The following is a 19,335-nucleotide window of genomic DNA, read 5'->3' as shown; positions in this document are numbered from 1 at the left end:
TATCTCAGTAAGGAACAGAGCTACTGGCAAAATTGGCACATCTTTGTGAAGTTGTTAAACTTGGGACCCTGGCTGGAATGTAAAAGAAACGATGGAGCAACAGAGAACTTTTGCCTTACACTGGGCTTCTGCTAGTTCTGGCAATTTCACGTGCAGGTTGTCCAAAAAGTTCTGCTAGCCAAGTAAAGATGCTTTTCTCAAATAATAAACTGTGGGTTTCCAAAGAGGTACTGCTTTGGGGGTACTGCTACAACCTGGTAGAGGTAAGTCTTTTCATGCCCCGCCGCTGAGCCAGACTGGAGGACAATACAGGCTCCAGCCTTGGTGCCTGAGGTGCTCGGTTTAAAGCAAAGTAAGTGGCTGCCATTGCACCCTGTAAAAGAGAGAAAAAAAATGCTGGGTTGAAATTCTGTTCTTTGATGGTTTTGCCTTCTCTTCCCCTATACAAATCCCTAGAAAAAAATGGACATGCATGGACAATTTCCATGAAATGATAACAACATTTAGGCTGGCAGACAGCTGGAGTGTCTCTGATTTGAAGTGGTGGGTAGCAGTACGTGCACAGAATGCCAGCATATCATTACAATGCAGCTTGAAGTTAAAAACAGTGAGCAGGTGACAGGTCACAAATCATTACTATTAATACAATGCCACATTAAATTTGGCCTCTGAAGCAAATAACGTTCCCACTTTCTCTATCACTTTCCAGAATATTTACACAGATGACAGCTCATTCTGCAGGACGGAAGAGGCATGGGTGTAGGATGTACCTTCACCAGGTGAACATCCTGTCTGCTGAGTTGATTTTGAGACAGATACTCCCTGTTCACTATCCATGGATGTCTTAGGACTTGGACTGCTGTGAGGCGCTGATGAGGGTCTACGTGAAGCATCTTAGACACAATATCCTGGGTTTAAAAGGGAGAAAACAGTAAAAGGGAAAAAATAATTAACAGCAGTTCAGGTTTTACTAAGATTTTCCTGGCGGCAGTGTCACCACCAGCACGTCCAATGGAGAGAGTGATGCACTTCAGATATGCTTGATATTTTTTAAGTGTAACGTCCTATCTGCAGAATTTTCAAATGTAATGTTCAACTCTCAGCTGATAATCCAGTCAAAAGATAACATGGGGGGTATTCATCTTATTGAGCGAGTGTTAATTACTGAAGACCTCACAGGAGTGATAAGCTCCCATGTAGAGAGGATGCCATCTGGAGGGATCTGACTCCAAAGCATGCTTATAGAAGAAGCTTAGAATAGAAATCATAGAATCATAGAATAGTTAGGGTTGGAAAGGACCTTAAGATCATCTAGTTCCAACCCCTCTGCTATGGACAGGGACACCCCACACTAAACCATGCCACCCAAGGCCTCATCCAACCTGGCCTTGAACACCGCCAAGGATGGAGCATTCACAACCTCCCTGGGCAACCCATTCCAATGCCTCACCACCCTCTCAGTAAAGAATTTCTTATGTTCTAGAATCTAATGTTCTGGTGGCTAAATTTCAATGTGATCAGTTCTACCACATCTGAAAGTTTTCATTTCAAAACTGGGCATCTGATAAAAAATATACTGTGAGGCTCACAGGTGTGAGCAAGATTAAGATGTTACTAAGATTGCTTGCAGTTTTGCCATGGGATATGTCAATGTTCTTCCATTGGATACTACCAGTTGCTAGAACTGAAATCTCTTGCAGGATCTCTGAATCCTGTCAAAGTTTCTGATTAATGCCAGGCAACTGGAAGCTTGTCAGCTTTCCTGCCCATCTCTACTTGTCTCACAGACTAGTGCACAGTTTCGTGCTCAGAAGTCTCAGCACCAGATTAATTTTATCTCCTGGGGTTCCCATGCTTTTTGATACATGGGCAGCCTACACTGTGAACTGTACAGGAGTTATAAATGCTAGTTTGTAAACTGCTTACTTCTTGCTAGCTTTGAGGGGCAAAAAGGTGATTCAAATATAGACCTTACATCTGCGGCATTGACAGCTCTGTGCTTCTTTTAAAAGTTCAGTTGCACCAAAAAAGAGTTCTGTGCCATTTAAATCTCAAGAGCATTCACAGTTGATGGTGCTATATTATGCTTTAGTTTAATGAAATAAACTACCAGAATTCCTGACATACTGTTTCATGTGGAGTAGTAGAAACATAAAGAGGCAAGCTTTTATTCCACGAGGCACTGAGAAATAACCCTTCTGACTATCTGTCTCTGAAGTATGCTACAACTGCAGACTACAAGCCCATTTCAGAGAACAAGAAAATAATCTGGGAAGGAGTTCACTAACCTTTGCAGTGTCAGATACTGAATCCCAGTTTCCTCCTGTAAGTGCATATTTGCCACTGCCAATCCTGGCCAGAATCTCCTCTGGGGTGTCATCTGGTCCATTTGCAAAAGGAGTGAACCTATTCAAAAAAAAAAAAAAAAAAGAGAGAGAGAAAAAACCCGCAGTGTAATTTGCAAGTATATGATTTTTAGAATCTAGTGCTAACTTGCCACCGATTACAATAGTAATTTGGTTCCAGAGTGGACCAGACATCTCTGCTTTCACTCTCTACAGTCCAGTGGTTCCTCATAGTAAGTTGTTCTGCAGATGCAAAGACTGATTCCTTAATTGGTTTTAAATTTTTGTTCTGTTCTCATTTTGTAGGAATTAACTGTTCTTTTTAAAATATAGACAGGTTTTTGCCTCTCTAATTGTTGTAACTCCACTTTATTGCCAACGGAAGTACCTTGATAAAGGCAAGAAAGGATAAAAATAATAAAATATAATAAAATATTATTCCAGTCTATAACTATCAGGAGGGATGTGCTAAGAATTAAGGATCAGCTAGAACTCTGAGGTCTGTCATTACCTGCATTAACAGGATCCCAGGCTTGTGCTCTAGTCCTGGCTGTCTGAACCCTCTCTGCTCATAGTGATAATGGTAGAAGAAAATTCTGGATGCAAATAATAGTCATTTCCTACTAACTTTCCTCCAGTGAGGAAGAACAAGTGGTGGTATCTAAAAAGTCAGCACTTCTCAACTGTTTGCATTATTTGTATTTTCTAAGTGCTGAAAAAAGTGAGATACAAGTTAATGGCACCTGTCATCAAATTCAATATCCACTAAGTAGTGCAATTTAAATTTCCAACTCGGGTATATTTGTTCTATTTTGGATTCTTTTCACATTTAAAAAAAGAAACATTTTGAATATATTCAGCTAAACAAACATGACTGTGGATAATGTATTGATTTTATTTTACTGATTCTGGTTGTGTATCATTGCAAATCCATAGCATTAGCCAAATGAAAACAGGTTTTCGTAAATCCCAGCAGACTGTGAGACTGTCCCTGAAGGTCACAATGTGTTTCAGCTAATGGTGAACACATTTGTACTTAGGAACAATATAGATGTGATAGAAACTCCTGGCACCTTTTCTATAATCTATGAGGCAAGAGACACGAGTTACAGAAAGGTAGGGTCCAGCTCTTTGTTTTCTGTACAAACCTAGGAATGAATCCAAGCTTTTTGCCAAAGCTGAATGATCAGGAAGCAGATTAAAGAGCTGTGAGAAGTCACTGAAAAGTTTCAAGCTGCACTTAGGTACAATAAATATGCACGTACTATACCCTGAGGAATGAAATTCAGGGTCCTGATAACTCCAGATTGGGTTTGCACACTGTGTTTCCCATTCACCGCAGCACATCTTACACCTATCCTTCACTGCTTGTTTCAGCATGCCTCTTTCTCTGTGTTTTCCTGTGTCAATATTTAACTTTAGCCAACACACTGGTATTGTTGGTAGAGTTACTTTCGCTAAGTACCCTGCAAACGTTCCTACTGCCTGCTGCTCTTCTTGCCTGTCCATTTACTTTCTGTACTTTCTGCAGCTTATTTTTCAAATAGCATCTGAAAAAGATGTTTGGGTTTGCGTTTGTTGGTTTTTTTTTTTGTGGTTTTTTTTTTTTTTTTTTTTTTTTAACCTTTAAAAGTGCTTAGATAGATATGTCAATAATAAAAAAAGTAGAACACCACATGTATCAATAGAAATGAATGGACATCCTCTTATGAATGAGGTGAACATGATGTGGCTTTTCATACTCCTATGCTCCTCTCCTAGCGTAAAGTTTCACGCTGTTTAAGTGATGAATGAGCCTTTTAGTAGCTTAGGTCTGCTGCACACTTATGGTACAGGCTGTTAAAAACCCAAACAACTTGTAAAGTGTCAAAGATATTTATGCATTCTGGAGAAACTTATTCTAATTCTAGGTCTTGGCATCTATTTTCTTGCCTCATACAACTGAGCACATTTCCCAAGGGAGGCCAGACAGTTTGCTGTCTCTGTCTGTTACTGCTTTCTGGTTTAATCAGTGCTGAAGTGCTGAGCCCACATGAGACTGCAGCTCTAGGAAAACCTCTCCACTCACCCTGCCAGCATGGTATACAGTAGGATCCCCAAGCTCCATATGTCACAGGCTGCATCATAACCTTGGCGTTTAAGGACCTGTGCGAAGGAAGGAGAGAGGTGAAAAAAGGTTAATCTGCATTCCTGAATTTTCAGCTTCTGATCTTCAAACACCACTGATTAGTGATTGTATCTGCTGACATTTCCAGGGCTTAACTGCATATCTGGCTTGAACGGGTGGCTGCCTCAGGATCAAAATGTTCAGTAGTGGTATGGAGCAAGGTGAAGCCCCAGCTGGAATGTGCTCTTTAGTGTTCAAGCCCAGCACATCTATCGCCTCCACAGTAAAGAGAGATGAGTGCAGTCTGTTGGAGGTTCTGGGAGGCTCTTTGACCATCTAACACACAGCAAAGCAGAACAACATTTCAGTGTTTTACAGTGTTTATTAATACTTTGAATGTATCCTTCAAACATAAAGGTTACCAAGAACATTGTAGATGCCACAAGCATAGGGCTGAGTGACAGTGATAAGTATGTCTAAGCTTAGTCTGGATTTGGTACAACAAATGGATGCACACTAACCATATCTAATGTCAGACTAGTAAAGATGCATGACAACTGCAAGGAAAGCTAAAAGGCTTAATCTTATTTTACTGCTATATTAAGAAAAGTGGCCACATTTTGACTGGATTTAACAGATAACAGGCTAGAACTTGATCCTTTTTTCCTACAGGGAAAACAAGACCCAAGGTAGTTGACAGAGATCTGACCAGTAGGTTCAATATTGGTGGAGGACGGTGAGTTATAGCAGTAAGGGTATCTAGATTTCATTTATGCTGATGCATGTTAGAAGAAATGCCTATTTGAGTCAGAGCATGTCCAAGCGAAAGTGAAGTCACCACTGAGACAGCATTCCTGAGACTGGGAGAAAAACTTCGTTTCTGTTTGGCTCAGAAAAACTCAAGGATCACCTCCAGATCTTTCACTTGCTCATAAAAGCAAACTACCCCTCTGTTCACTCAGTTCTGACAGACGACTACAGTTCTGTTTCCTTCTGGTGCATCAGTAGATACATTAATTTTCACAAAGCACAGGGAAGAGGAATGTATAAATTCAGCAAGTTTTTCTCTGACCTGCAGCCTTATTACCCAGCAGTGCTTTCAGCTATCTGAAGTCTATCACAGAAAAGACCAAGCGCTTCTAGGATAAAACAGTTTCAGAAAGTGTTGCCTCGACAGATTTTACAAATGATGAGTGGCAAAACAACACCCTGCCAGGTATGCTGCTGAGCGAACATTTGCTACCTGGAAAAAAAAACATGCAGAAGAATCCGCATTTTCTCCTGTGCATTAATAAAGCTGGTAAAGTCCTGCTTCTGCATCTCTCCCCTGCACATCATATCTATGATCACTGGCTGTTCTGTTTGTTTCCATTTCTTTAGTTCTTACATTAATTCCCCCTCTATTAATGTTATTTTTTATGGGAAAAACGTATTTGGTATTTGACAAATTCAGTTGCTTCTTGCTTTGCTTGTGAGACTGAATTCCCAGCACTTATCTTTTGGTGTGGCCATTCTCATGGCTTCTTTGACCAGTTACATTTTCATTGCCATCACTGTCTTCCTCTGGTAATCAAGGACAATCAAGTCCAAGGCAAATGACAGAAAAATGGGGCAATGATGATATTTAGTGGAGCGGGCTATTAAGCAAACGGTTCCACAATCCGAGACTAATGAGCAGGTGTTGCTGTGTGCTATCATTCAGTTTGCAAGAACGCTGCTCCATAACAGGGGCACTAACTGTGTGCCAGTGTCTAGGGAAAGCTTTGCTGGCAATTACTTTTTATCAACAGCAACTTCACCCCATGGAAATAAGCAGGATCTACTGAGAGTTGCCAGTCAGTGTCAGTGCTATTTGAAAATGCTCTGTGCAACTGTGGTTAAAGTGAGAACACTGAGCTGGCAGGAGCAAGTGTGGGGAACCTTTGCCAAAAAGATTAGTGTTTGACCTAGTGATGGCAGATATTATCAAACAGTAACAGGCATGTGTCTTAGAAATAAATCAGTCAGGAAAAGAGCTTTGCAAAAGATGCAGTGCTGTCCTGCTGTAATGGATGCTGAAGAATTTACCACCAGTGAAGGGCTTTAGGTCACCTCGAGAATTTGGTGGGATGTGAAGTACAGGCACAAGCTGGTTCTAAGTGCTGCACATGACAGGCGGCTTGTGGTGATAAGGAAGAAACTTCCCCTGGGTTCATCCAATTCTGATAACAGCTCAGATACTTATCCAGCCCTGTTTATTTCTATAAAGCTTTGATTTTTTGGATTGACAATGTTACAAAGCCCGGCTTATCTTAGTTGTGAGGCAAGCAGGGATGTGTATGGGCATGAAAGCTAATAAAGAATATCTTAATTTCAAAGGCCAAACCAGTCGTTTTCCAGGGATTTTGGAGGAAAACTGCAGGATGAAATGTTTTTACTTTATCTCTAAGGACCCTGCTGCATCAGTAGGGAAAGAGCAGCCTGCGTTACCCCTTTGTCTCAGGCCCGCTGCTTCTTCCCTGCACCGGGCAGGGCTGGCACTAGGTGGCAGCGTGCGCCCTTCTCCCGGGCAGCCTTCGTCTTTGCTCATCTTCTCTAACACACAAATGCCATGTTTCTGAAATAAAGGGAGATCCAAGTGGGCAAACAGGTTCTCCTCCCTCTGCCACTGTCCTCTTGTGTCATGGGCTCAGCTGATTTTCATGGACATATAGCAGGGCTCAGACAAGGACCTTGAAAAGTTAAGCCCAGGCTGGAGGGCAGTGTCATATCACAGGTAAAATGTAAAAGCACTTCAGGCTTTATGTAAGCTCTCTGCCAGTTCTGGTGAGGTTTCAATTAATCTCCAACGTTTCCTGCATTAGCAGGACCTGTCTTATCCATCACAACTGTCTGGGAGTGTGATTCCTGCTTTCAGTTCAAATCAGAAGTCTGACCTGAAACTGCATTGGGCTGGCAATGTTTGTGGCTATAGACACTACACAGAATAGCCCATCATGAAAAATAGCTATGCCTATTTTAAGGACATTGTATCTTGGAGAAAATCCAAGTGCTTCAAATCTTGCAAATATTACTTTTTTTTTGTGTGTGTGTGTGTGTTTTTTTTTGTTGTTGTTGTTTTTTTTTTGGTTTTTTTTTGTTTTAGGAATTGAACTGCTGTGGTGCCATCAAACTTTTCTAACGTATTTTGATAAATTTTAAGCAGCTCATTCCAGTTTCTAAAGTGAGAACCCAACCAAACAGCAATAAAACACAAACCAATCTGTCTTGGCAATGGAAGATTTTTTTCTTCTGAAAAAAATCTGCATTGAATTTATACTGCCCTGGCAACGGTCTCAGTTTAATAAATTCTCCTTCTGATGCTGGAAGGATGTGAGTCCTGTAACTTTTGGTATCGCAAAAGGACCTTTCATGAAAGATCATCTCATTTTTCTCTTCTCAGTTATGTACCAGATGAACACTGGATGGAGAAGGGTTACGAAGAAGAAAAGATAGCTGAATGATACTAACTGAGAGACAGTGGTATTTGACAGTAAAGGACAGATGAAGTGTTGAAAGGCAATAGTTTTGTGTTTTTCTCATAATGAACATAGCAAGCAGAGGAAGACACACTTTTGAAGTTGTGTATTGCAGATACCAAAACTGATGATAAGCATCACTCCAAGAAATGGAGAGTTATCCAGGAAATTAATCTCTTTCTCCTTCATCAGAAAGAAGCAGCTATGAAGGTCTCAAAGGTCAAATACAACAAAGAGCCCAAACCATACAAACAGCTGTGGGACCCAAACCCAGTCACTGCGTGAAGGGAATAGCACTTGGCAGTGATGCAGAGCCACCTCAGCCCCTGCTTGAGGCAAACTGTTTGGTCTTCCCCCTTTTCCCCGTCTGTAAAATCAGGAAAGCAGCCCTTTCCTACATTCCCCATAACAGGAGGGACTAGTACTAGGAAAGCCCAAGAGGAGAGATGTTTCTTTAGCTCAGTAAACCCAACAATAAAGCTGCCACTGACTCCAGCGTGGTAAGGATTTAAAGTATGGATTTTTCTTCTGAGTCTTATTCCTGACATTATGATTTTCTGCTTAAGCCTTGTCCCAGTCTGATGCAGTCCACCAGAGGGGAAGCAGTCTGAGCAGAAGCAGCTGGAGAAAAATGGGTATTTATCACCGTAATGAGCCAACGCATTTTGTACGTCAGTCACAGACAGATACCAGCTTCTGTCAGGAGCAAAACAATTTCCCTGACAAGGGCAGGAATAGGAAAGTTATGGTAATAGAGACTGTGCAAGTGTCTGGTTTCTGCCTTGCTCCTCCTGTAAAGGCAGTGAGGAAAAGGGAGAAAGGGAGGAAAGACTGCTTCCGAGGACACACTCATTACTCACGGCTTTGAAATGCAATCCTACCTCAGGGGCAACAAAGTTGGCTGTGTAGCACGGAGTCATGAGCAGTCCGTTCTCTGCTCTCAGTTGCTTGGCAAACCCGAAGTCACAGATCCTGATGGAGTCTGGGTTTCCTGACTCATCCATGTAGAGGATGTTACTTGGCTTGAGATCTCGGTGCACCACCTTAACAAGAAAGCAGTGAGGAACAAGTGAGGAGAGGAGGTCAGGGAGCATCCAGGCTTGGCTGCCATTTCTAGTCTGCCGGTTGAGGTAGGCCAAGAGCTCATGCCAAAAATATTTAAGTTTTGGAAAAAAAGGGTTAAAGTCTGTTAAAATCAGAAGGAACATGTCTGACAGCCTCTGCTGGTGTATTAAGATGGAGACTGCTGCTCTCAGGGGGATTCACCTTCCGGAGGACAGTCAGAAGAGGTTGCTGTACAAACACCTTGGAGTAAAAGTCCCCTGGGACCTGAGGGCCTTAAATATTCAGCTGAAAGGCAAAGAAGAAATCCCATCATAGGAGGATAGTGTGTAAGGGTCTCCTTGTGATTGTGCATGTGAGAGGCCCACAGGTGAAGGGAGGGATTCTTTTTTCCTCATTTCAAAACGTATTTACAAAAGTTCTTCCTATAGGCACAAAACTTCAAGTAGCTGCATGTTTTACCAGACATGCTGAATATCACTGGTGGGAAAACAGCCTTTATTTGTTACAGCAAGACTGAAAACATAATGAAAACATAAAAGCCCAGGCACAAAATGCACTTCTTTTAACCACAGAATCACAGAATCAGCTAGGTTGGAAAAGACCTTTAAGGTCATCAAGTCCAAGAAATGGAAAAAAGCAGCAAATATTTGACTAGTCATCCAAACTACTTAACCCTGAAAAGCGGAAAAGGAGAGACTTTCAAACTGCCATAGATAGAGAGCTTAGATTTCAAAAGCCAGCTCTTTAACAGCATGTCAGAATTCTTTCCCATCAGTTGCTCAAACTGCCACTTCATTTGGAGACCTGAGCATTTGATTTTCTACCTATCGGCTGATGCAGCTACCCTATTTGAAATTCTGTTAAAAGATCAGGTACTGCCATAATGACTGTGATAAAAAGTAAACAAGTAAATCTCAAAAAGGTACATGAACTTGAAAAGCAGTGCAGTTTGGGAATGAAAATACCACTTCAACATACTGCAGTTCAGTTGTAAAATGGCTAAAAAGCATATCACTCTATTTCACAAAGCAGACGTAATTATAAACATGGAGAAAGATTAATTTTTCTTATAAAAAAACCTCAACTTTTTTACATTTCAGAGTAGAAAAATAACAGCTATTTGCTGTTGTATTTTAGGAAGGTTGATGCGTATAGCCAAAAAAGCAGTTCTTACACCCTGAGAGTGCAGGTAGTCCACAGTCTTGGTGATGGTGCACAGCACAGCGCTGGCTTCCCGCTCTGAGAAACACTTCTGCCGAAGAATGCGGTCCAGGAGCTCGCCTCCCCGCATCAGCTCCATCACCAGGTACACATATTTCCCATCATCATAGACCTGGAAGAATAATAGAATAAATATATGTTTCGGACCCATTAACTTGGTAGAGGTTGGTCCTTTAATCACAGTATTGGCTTGTGTTTGTGAGTGTTGCAAGAAGAAAATGTCGGCTAATGTGTGGGAAATGTGTTTATTATACTTAACAACACAAGAGTCAGCTCTAGAAGATGGCTTAATTATCACTTTTTCTCACATCTGGAGCAACTTGATGGTTGGTCCACACAGAAATGTAGCTTTCTTGATCCGCTATCATGTCTGCAGGGAAGACCAAGCTGCTAAAAGCAGCATCACTTCACACAGTCTAAAATGTCTACTGGCTCTCACCCAAGCCTCCTTCTCAGTAGTGCTCTCTCTTTCCACTTCTGCAGAGTAACATTTACCATTTCAAATATCAATATTTCCCTTTGACTCATGATCAGCTAAATGAACTGCATTGTACTGCTGGCCAAGACCTGCTTCCTATCATGTTATATAGCTTATATTTGCAATTCTGGTGAATACACTGTTGATATCAGCCACAAGATGTATTCACCTTCAACGTCAATTGCAAAGGGTAGGAGACATTTTTTGTCTAAATTGGAAGAAAACCTTTTTAATGTCATAATCCTTTATCTGGACTGCAATAATAGGAGCTGTTATAATCATCAATGCTTTTGGAAAGGAATGTGAAGCCTTTTTTTTCCTCATATTTTAAGATACTCTCTAACACTTCAGAATTAGGTGAGACTTTCCTGAGGGCATGTGATTAGAAATTTTTTATACACTTCTCCAAGGTCTGAACCCTAAGATACTGACCACTGACACCAGCAGGATTTTTGATCTGTAAACTCTGGGTATGACACAGTGTGGACAGTCCTAGGTGAGACTGCAGGCAGAGTAAGTAAAACATCTGAGTCTCTGACTAAAGGTCATTACTGTATATAAGCATAGCAAAGGCCATTCTTCATATGAAATACTGGAGAAAGATACCTTCATGTCCGCTCAGGCTGCTTGAGTAGAAGGCAAATACTTCCTGGCATTAAAACACTACCAGGAGAAACCCTAGTGACTCTGTGAGCTCTCCTCTTCCCAATAAAGTGGATACCACAGGCCGCATGGGAACAGCTGCTGCTTGTGAAAGAGCATCCCCTGCCCAGCAGCACCACTGTGTGTGCTCAGCAGCTTGCTCCAAAGCACCCAACAAGGGAGATCTCACTTTCAGAAGGTGCTGCAAACCAAATATGTTTTGTTGTTCTCTGGCACTGTACCCCTTTGGTTTTATTTACAGTTGGTTAGACAGCAACTGGAGAATGTATAACCTGACCAGTCTTTCCAACTGCTATCTGGTAATTCGTTAAGTCACCTTTATTTCCTTGGTTTCAGAGGGTCTGGTTTTAGCTTTAACCTTCAGCTGAAGAATTTTCCAGACATGGCTTAGTAGATGAGCCTTGATCGTAAGTTGAAAATCGTTTAATGCTGAAGTCCTCAAAGACTACTCACATCTTTAAGAGTAATGATGTTTGGATGCTGTCCATATCGCAAGAGGATCTCAATTTCTTCAGAGGGGTCTCTCTTGCTTTTATCAATTATCTGGAATAAATGAAGCACAGTGTGGTAAGATACCGTCTAGCAGCACTAAGCACAAACCAAGTAATTTCTACAGTTTAAGCAAATTAATATTTAAAACTCCTCTATTAATCATTATTCTAGGAGAGGGCAGCTCAAACTCTGTGCAAATGAGAGCCATGCTGACTATGTGCCAAAGCCAGATGGAGCAATAATTAGTTTAGATTCTGGAGGCACAGACCCTCTTTTTTGATGCCTATAGTTTTGTTTGCCCATAAATAATGGCAGTTACAAGAAGTGTCATTTAGAAATCAAATGACCAGAAGAGTTTTAAAATCATAACAGTTTAAAATTACCTCTGACATAAACGTTAGATAAGTTCATAATATTGGCTTATACTTGTATATCTGCTGATAAATTAATAGAAATTACTTATCAGGTGGGTTTGTCAGAAATGAAAATATATAGAAATTTACTGAGGGGACATCTGAGTGAAACTATTGGTAATCACTTGGTTCTCTGGGCCATGCTGTTGCAATGAACAGGAGAGTGGCCAGAGATTGCTTTTGGTCATATAACTAAACTCTGCCTGTCCCTAAACTAGAAGGAAATTTGTTCTATATATCACTTTTCTGTATTCAGCATCTTTTGCCTTATCAGAGAGTATAGTGAGACATGAAAACTTTTTGGTTTTATAGCAGCTGGTATCAGAAAAACAGGACACCTGCAGCTTAGGGAGTATCCCTGCATGGAAAGCCTGCTGTTAGAATAGCATGGACTTCTCATCAATGCTCCTATTACATATATTTGGGATGTCAGTCAAAGAGCTTTGACCATTTGCCCAGCTGAGAGCACTGATTACTGTTTCTCACTTTACAGAAATAAATGATAAATATGAAACAATAAATAGCTAGAAAATAACCCAAGGGTGATCTCTGTATTTTGAAATTTCAAATGCAACTGCACAGGGAATGGAAGAAGACTCATTCTACTAGAAACTCATTAGGAGCACAGTATTTTGGCACAATTGCTAGAAAACAGCAGCAGTACTTTTAATAATAGGTTTACTGAAGAGGAATAGGCGACATTTTCAGAAAATTGAAGTTCCATTACTGGCTTTCATTTCAAGGCTTCCAACCTTAAATACAGTTAGTTCTGTTTAAGAAGCAGGCACAGAGCACAGATTTAAAACAATGGTGTTTGCAGGGAAATGAGTTTTTAAAAATCTTTTTTTTAATGAAGATAAATGGCTGCTTTTGCATGCATTTTGTAATGGCTTAATTATGGTGATAAACATTTAAGTAGATGTCTAGAATTTTATGCAGTTATAACAACGCATACTTGAATATATATTAGAGGTTTCGTAGTCATCATGACTAGCATGCATTCACAGTGATAATGATGGTCGGTAGTTATTCATGGTTGAGGTATGCATCTGAAGCCTTATTAGTGATTTGGTTTTGAATTAATAGCAGTGTGACAAGTGAAAGTTCAACAGGGAGCTGATGCAGGTAGATGGCTGTTGTCCACATTTGAATAAATGAAGGAAAAACCTCAAAAAAAGGTAAGTGGAAAAAAAAAATGCTACTAGCAATTTCTCCATAAAATAATGTTTTTTTCTAGTTTAGTTAAGACATTCTCAAAAAGCCAATGAAACCTTGGCGGAATGACTCCTCATAAATACAACCACAGTGACTGAATGTGTCCCACTCAACCAATTACTCTAGCATATAAAAAGATCCGCAGGGCCACTTCCTTGGCTAATTTAATATAGCTCTTGCCAAGTTAATGGAATTACACATCTGTGCACCTGTTAGGATCTGCCTCCCTTTGTACAAACCTGCAGAATTTACTGCAGCAAGTATAACTACCACTGCATGAAGTACTACTATCACTATAGTACTGTAGCAAGCAATATATTCCTTTCCTGTTGTATTTTCCTGTGAAAGGAAATATCCAGAGCTGTGGAAAATTTTAAGCAACTTTTAATAATGCAGGACTGTAAATGTGTATCTGTGGCCTGCAAAAAAAATCTAAACTAAAAATAGTCTCAGCTATTGACACAAACCTCAAAATAAATAACCTGAAGCAGTCTGCTATTGATTTAGTAGCAACAGAAGTAGCTGATATGGAATGCTTCTAATACACAGTATGCTATATAAATATGAATCATAACAGTCCTGCTAAATATGTATGCTTTTTGCTTTAATGTGTGCACAAGCTGTGATACAGTTCTTAAATGAACAAGCAGCCACAGACCATACAACAAATCATTGTCAGAGCTGTGAAGAGAACTGCCGAATTCCTCTCAGTACCTGGGCAGTTCGGCTGGACAAACTAGAACAATTTGTTTCCTCTACAGTGAGAGAGTGTCAACCCTGACAGTGCCTTTCGTCAGTATGCCCGTGACTTACGCTTGGCCCACGACTGATAAAGACAGCAAAGGAGGTGGCTGCTGCAACTTCTGTAGAAATCTCTCCAATTCAGATTGGCTGCAGTATGTACTTTACTACTAGTCCTGAGGTTTCGAGTAATATGTAATGATGCTACTTCTCTGTTTCTCTCTGTATATGAGTGGTGAAGAACACTAACTAGGAAAGACATACTATATAAGAACCTTAACTGAAAATATAACAAGAACTCTGTTGTACTTTGGCAGAGAAGGCCTACAGAGCACAGGGGTTTTGTCCTTCAGAATAGTAAGAAACGGAGCCACGCAACAAATAGACTTTTCTCTAGATATTGGATACCTAGGAATTGCTTAGAAACTCATCTGTATCAAACAGTGGATGAAACAATTCCAGAATCAAATAGGCTCAGCACATACAATAGTGTCCTTTATGCTTATAGGAGACTTGTTTGGTCTTTGACTACCACACCTTTTGTGATAGTCATTGACTAGCTGAAAGAAAATGCATTTTCTTCAGCAGAATTTAGGGTAAGAACATCATGGTATTTTAAAATGAGTCAAGATCCACCAAAGAACAATACTGAACTCTTTATCAAGGAAGAAAAGATCAGGAGAGAGTATTTTCAAACTCCTAATTAAAGCATCTGCCCAGTTTTTACAAGTCCTTCTACAAGTCTTTTGCATGGAAAAAAAATCATCCAGTTCCCCCTTACTAATGGGTTTTCAATCCCTTCAGCTTTGCCAAAGTGGGCTGTTGAGTATAAAAGAGAGTATTAGTACAGTTCTGCTTGGGTAAAGCCTTGCTGAAATTCGTTCAGCAACTATATAGATAGTATATATTAATATTTGCTTGTTGCAGTTTTGTGAAGGTACTTGCATGCCTCCAACTGTGTAGATAAGTTTCTTCTTATGGATCTAGTTACGCCATCAGCAGATGTTACAGCCCTCAGGTGTTTGATACAACCCACCAGCTGGGACTTACAACCTTTACAGCCCTTCCAAATAAACTGTATGTGTGAGCACTCCTTAATCTGCTTTTGCAGAATTAGCCCTGTTAATAATACAAATTTCTTTTTCAGACATCTGAAATTAACCTGGATGACCTTACACAAGGAGGACAAATGTGTTTCTCACATGGAGATCTCCATCACTGCAGTTGCGAGATTGGAAAAACACAAGAGGTAGGAGGTGACAATTTAACTGCCTTTACTGTCTGGAAAACGAACAGCTTAAAAGAAGAGGTGAGAGAAAAGCAACAGAGTGAGAAAGAAGACAGAAAAGAAATATTACATGCATTGATGGAAAGAGCAGTGATGGAGGGCTGAGGAGAAAGGATGGGGCTCTGGCCAGGCTAAGCTGGAGCTAGCAGTGAGGAAACTGCTGTCCGTTGTTGGGTCTTCTTGTGCTAGAGAGAAAGAACTTTGTACATCTTTAATGAACAAACAAGGCTGCATTAAAACATTTGCTTTGCTCTGGCTTGATTTTTCCCCTTAAGTGAAACAGGACGCAAAAGCTCTGTCTAACCACGTCAATTGAAATGGGCATTGGTAGCCATCTCTCTTCCTGGGAAAGCTAAATGTAGCTAATACTGGCACCGCGGTTTAACCCTTAATACTGTGGTATGTGCCACTGCCATGCACGGCAGCAAAAATTCTGTTTTACTTTAGGTGCTTACTCCACAACAAGAATCACAGGAAGCATTAAATGTACACCTGCAGCACAGGCATGACAGGCTAAGAGAGCTGGGCTTGTTCAGCCTGGAGAAGAGAAGGCTCCAGGGATACCATACAACAGCCATCCAACACCTAAAGGGGGCTTACAGGAAATCTGGAGAGGGACTTTTTATGTATGTAGTGATATGACAAGGGTGAATTGCTTTAAACTGACAGGGGGGAGATAATTAAATTAGACATTAGGAAAAGAATCTTCACTACAAGGAACATGACGACTGGCAGAGACTGCCCAGAGAAACAGTGGCTTGCCTCATCCCTGGCAGTGCTCAAGGCCAGGCTAGACGGGGCTTTGAGCAATTTGGTCTAGTAGAAGGTATGTCTGCCTGAGGCAGGGGGGTTGGAACTAGATGGTCTTTGAGGTCCCTTCCAAACCAAACCATTCTGTGATTCTATCATAAAACGTAGTTTGTGTGGCTTCGACTAAGAAGCTTTGGTGGGACATGCTGTGAGGGCATAAAGCATAGCTCCAGTGTCTGCCTCCTCTTCAACTGCCCCAAGTGACCTTACCTAGCAGGTGAAACTGAGACACCAGAGTGTGAACTGGGGCAGCTGAGCCACTTTTACAGTCCTAATCTGCTGATCTGGTTACAGCAACAGAAAGTCCAGCAGCAGGTCAGGGCAGACACCTGGGCATTGCAATACCTTAAAGAACCACAGCTGAGGCTGCCAGCGTGATTGGGCAGCGCAACATAAGGCTCCTTTGGACCAGTCCCCAGGGAACTTATGATAGCTTTATGGAAAAAGCATGGAGGAGGAAGAGAGCTTTATACATGCTTTAAAGCTGCTTTATTTTCTATTACATACTTGGAAATCTTTTCAAAAGCCTGTTCGGAGTGTAAGCATGGGTAAATCACATTTTTGAAGTGTGAGTATATTTCCCTGTAAAAACTCTTCCCTTTTCTGGGAGAGGAGTGATAAGCAAAGAGAGAATTGATTTTGTGTCCTATGTAGACACTATGTCTACATCACATCTATGATAAATTCCACTGGTGGAACTGATTATAGGTGGGATATGCATCTCTTCAGAAGAAAGGACGCAGAGATTTTAACCTGACAGTTTCATCTGCAATATTAATTCCAATGAAAAGTGTCACAGAGATAGAGTTCTGAAGTTCTGTGCTGCTGGAAAGTGTACAGGTTTCCATTTCAGTAATATTTTCTTCTAAAAATAAGCCCTATTCGTGCCAGGCATCTGTTTTAATTTGGTTCTTTTTCTGATGTCAAATTACTTGAGCTGGATGAAAATCACTGCAGAAAGGCTAATATTATTTAAAAAGATATGGTATAATTTTACATTTAAGATGTCTCCAAGGAGAACTATTCCAAGCCTAATAGTTTCTGAGGGACTATTTGCTGTGCTATTATTTTTTATTAGCTCCAGAAATTCATTCCCCCTATCCATGCTTAAATCTTTCAGAAACGGAGCAAAAAGAATACTAGGGGAAACAGGCCTAATTAGCAATACTTTTCTGAACGAAGACTGGCTGACAGATCAAGCTGTGCATGGGCAACATTAAACTTCCTGCACACAGAGCATGCCTGCTCACTGCCACTGTTTGCTGACTTAGCACTCCTAATCTGTCAACTGGAACTATAGTACTTATTAATTAGCCTTTATGCAGTAGCACACGTTTTCTAAGCAATGCAGAAACACTAACAATTTTGTTCTAATAGCACCTGTGAAACAGAAGAGCTTATTTTAGGCGGAGATCTGCAGTTCTGGAGGCAGAATAGCTGGGTGGGAAAGGCCCGCACTATGTCTGCTCTGCTCAGCTTAGCACTTGTCCTTGGATCAGTTTGGTAAGTTTTCAGTCGGTAAAATGACTGCAGTGCTACTCTCACCTTCTTTTACAAAAAGCTTTGGGGATGGAAACCTGTATATCATATTCAGATCTTATAAAAGGGGAAAATTATTACATCAATATGGAAGACAAATACAAGAAACACATTTAAATGGCCTCAAAAGAGAAACAGAGCCACAAAGGACCAAATTCTGGCCAAAAATACTTAGGCATTTGACAAGCGAACTGAGCAGAGAAACATGATATTACTAGGTTGTAGGAAAACTCCTCTCTGATCCTAGGTCTCAGAAAAGATGTAGTTTGCAATGAAAAATGCCTCCATACCACATTCTTCAGAGGCTCAGCCATGCCAAGGGAGAGGTACTGTGAGCTTCACAACCAAATGGGAAGGAGGCTGCAGGAATCCTTATGCCAGAGGGGATGTACAACCACTGCACATCTAAGATTTGCTCTGAAGCTGAGTCTAAGAAGTGGTCTGCACACATTTCTGTATTTCTGCCTGCCTTCTCTGCTTATTTTGTTAAGACTTAAGCAACACCAAGAAATCACCAGCCAGCAATGGCTCTCACTCCTACAAACAAGCTTGCTGCTTGTAGAAGTGCTCAAGGCACTCCTGGCTCTCTGCCCTAACTTCTCCGGGGTCCTTCAGGCAAAGCCCAGCACTCTGTACTGGCCCATCCTTTCTGAAGCTGTAGCTGCAGGGTCCTACCTATTCAAGCAGTGCCTCCTTGGAGAACTGACTGATTTCTATGGGGAGGGTATCTGGCAGAAATCTGAACACACTCAAAAACAACAGAAAAGTGAGACTCATTAAAATTTTGCAGGTATTTACTAAACCTAAATCTTAAAAAATGAGAACAGCATATCGGAAATGCCACATTGGTTCCTGATGTGGTTAGTAAAATTGTATACAGCGGCCTTGGTCCAGCATGGAAGTCAGGCCCTTTGGTAAAGTTATTTGAAACAGGAAAACCAAAAGAGCCTTCAAAAATGGTCTCACAAGTCAAAAGATCCTCATAGCCGTTTTTTTTCCACAACTCCTTTACTACTTTATCCATTTTACTGTAAATAATTTTATCTTTCTAGTACATCTAGAAGACGCTCATCTATGCTGTTTGTTTGTAGTTACTCTTATTGTATCCATCATGGATCCCAGTTGTAGTTTAGGGTTCTTCATGCTGGTTTCTTTGCAGAGTGCTCTAGAAAACAACCCTCCCTATGCAAATCCAAAGCAGCAGAGAGATCTGTGCCTACATCTGCTCTGAAGCCTGTATCTCTTACATGACACCCTATTGGCTATTGAATCTGATGCCACACTATCATCTTCAGTATTCTTCAGACAGCAAACAACAACTTTCACTGAAGTGTCTGGACAACAGGATTTCCTGAACCCCAGCTTTATAAACCAAATTTCAAGGGAGAACATAGTAAGTGTTATCTTTAGTTTATCAAGGTAAGAAGGGGTCTTATACCTCTGACCCTCCATTTTGTAAGG

At 40.8% G+C, this 19,335-nt stretch overlaps 1 protein-coding gene across 1 annotated transcript in view; it reads right to left on the bottom strand.

The window, feature by feature from the left end:
* Positions 1-247: 247 nt before the first annotated feature.
* The window catches only part of RPS6KA2 (ribosomal protein S6 kinase A2), a gene marked incomplete at both ends in the record, with an annotated part of 158,389 nt that continues 139,301 nt past the window's right edge, over positions 248-19,335 (bottom strand). The window contains 7 exons of the mRNA XM_080616651.1: positions 248-373; positions 771-908; positions 2,289-2,406; positions 4,414-4,490; positions 8,831-8,992; positions 10,189-10,347; positions 11,830-11,919. Of these exons, the coding sequence (XP_080472777.1) occupies positions 248-373; positions 771-908; positions 2,289-2,406; positions 4,414-4,490; positions 8,831-8,992; positions 10,189-10,347; positions 11,830-11,919 (870 nt within the window). The remainder of the gene's footprint in view (positions 374-770; positions 909-2,288; positions 2,407-4,413; positions 4,491-8,830; positions 8,993-10,188; positions 10,348-11,829; positions 11,920-19,335) is intronic.

The sequence above is a fragment of the Psittacula echo genome, assembly GCF_963264785.1.
Source record: "Psittacula echo genome assembly, chromosome: 4".
Classification (NCBI taxonomy): Eukaryota; Metazoa; Chordata; class Aves; order Psittaciformes; family Psittacidae; genus Psittacula; species Psittacula echo.
This window is presented reverse-complemented; position numbering and strand designations above follow the sequence as displayed.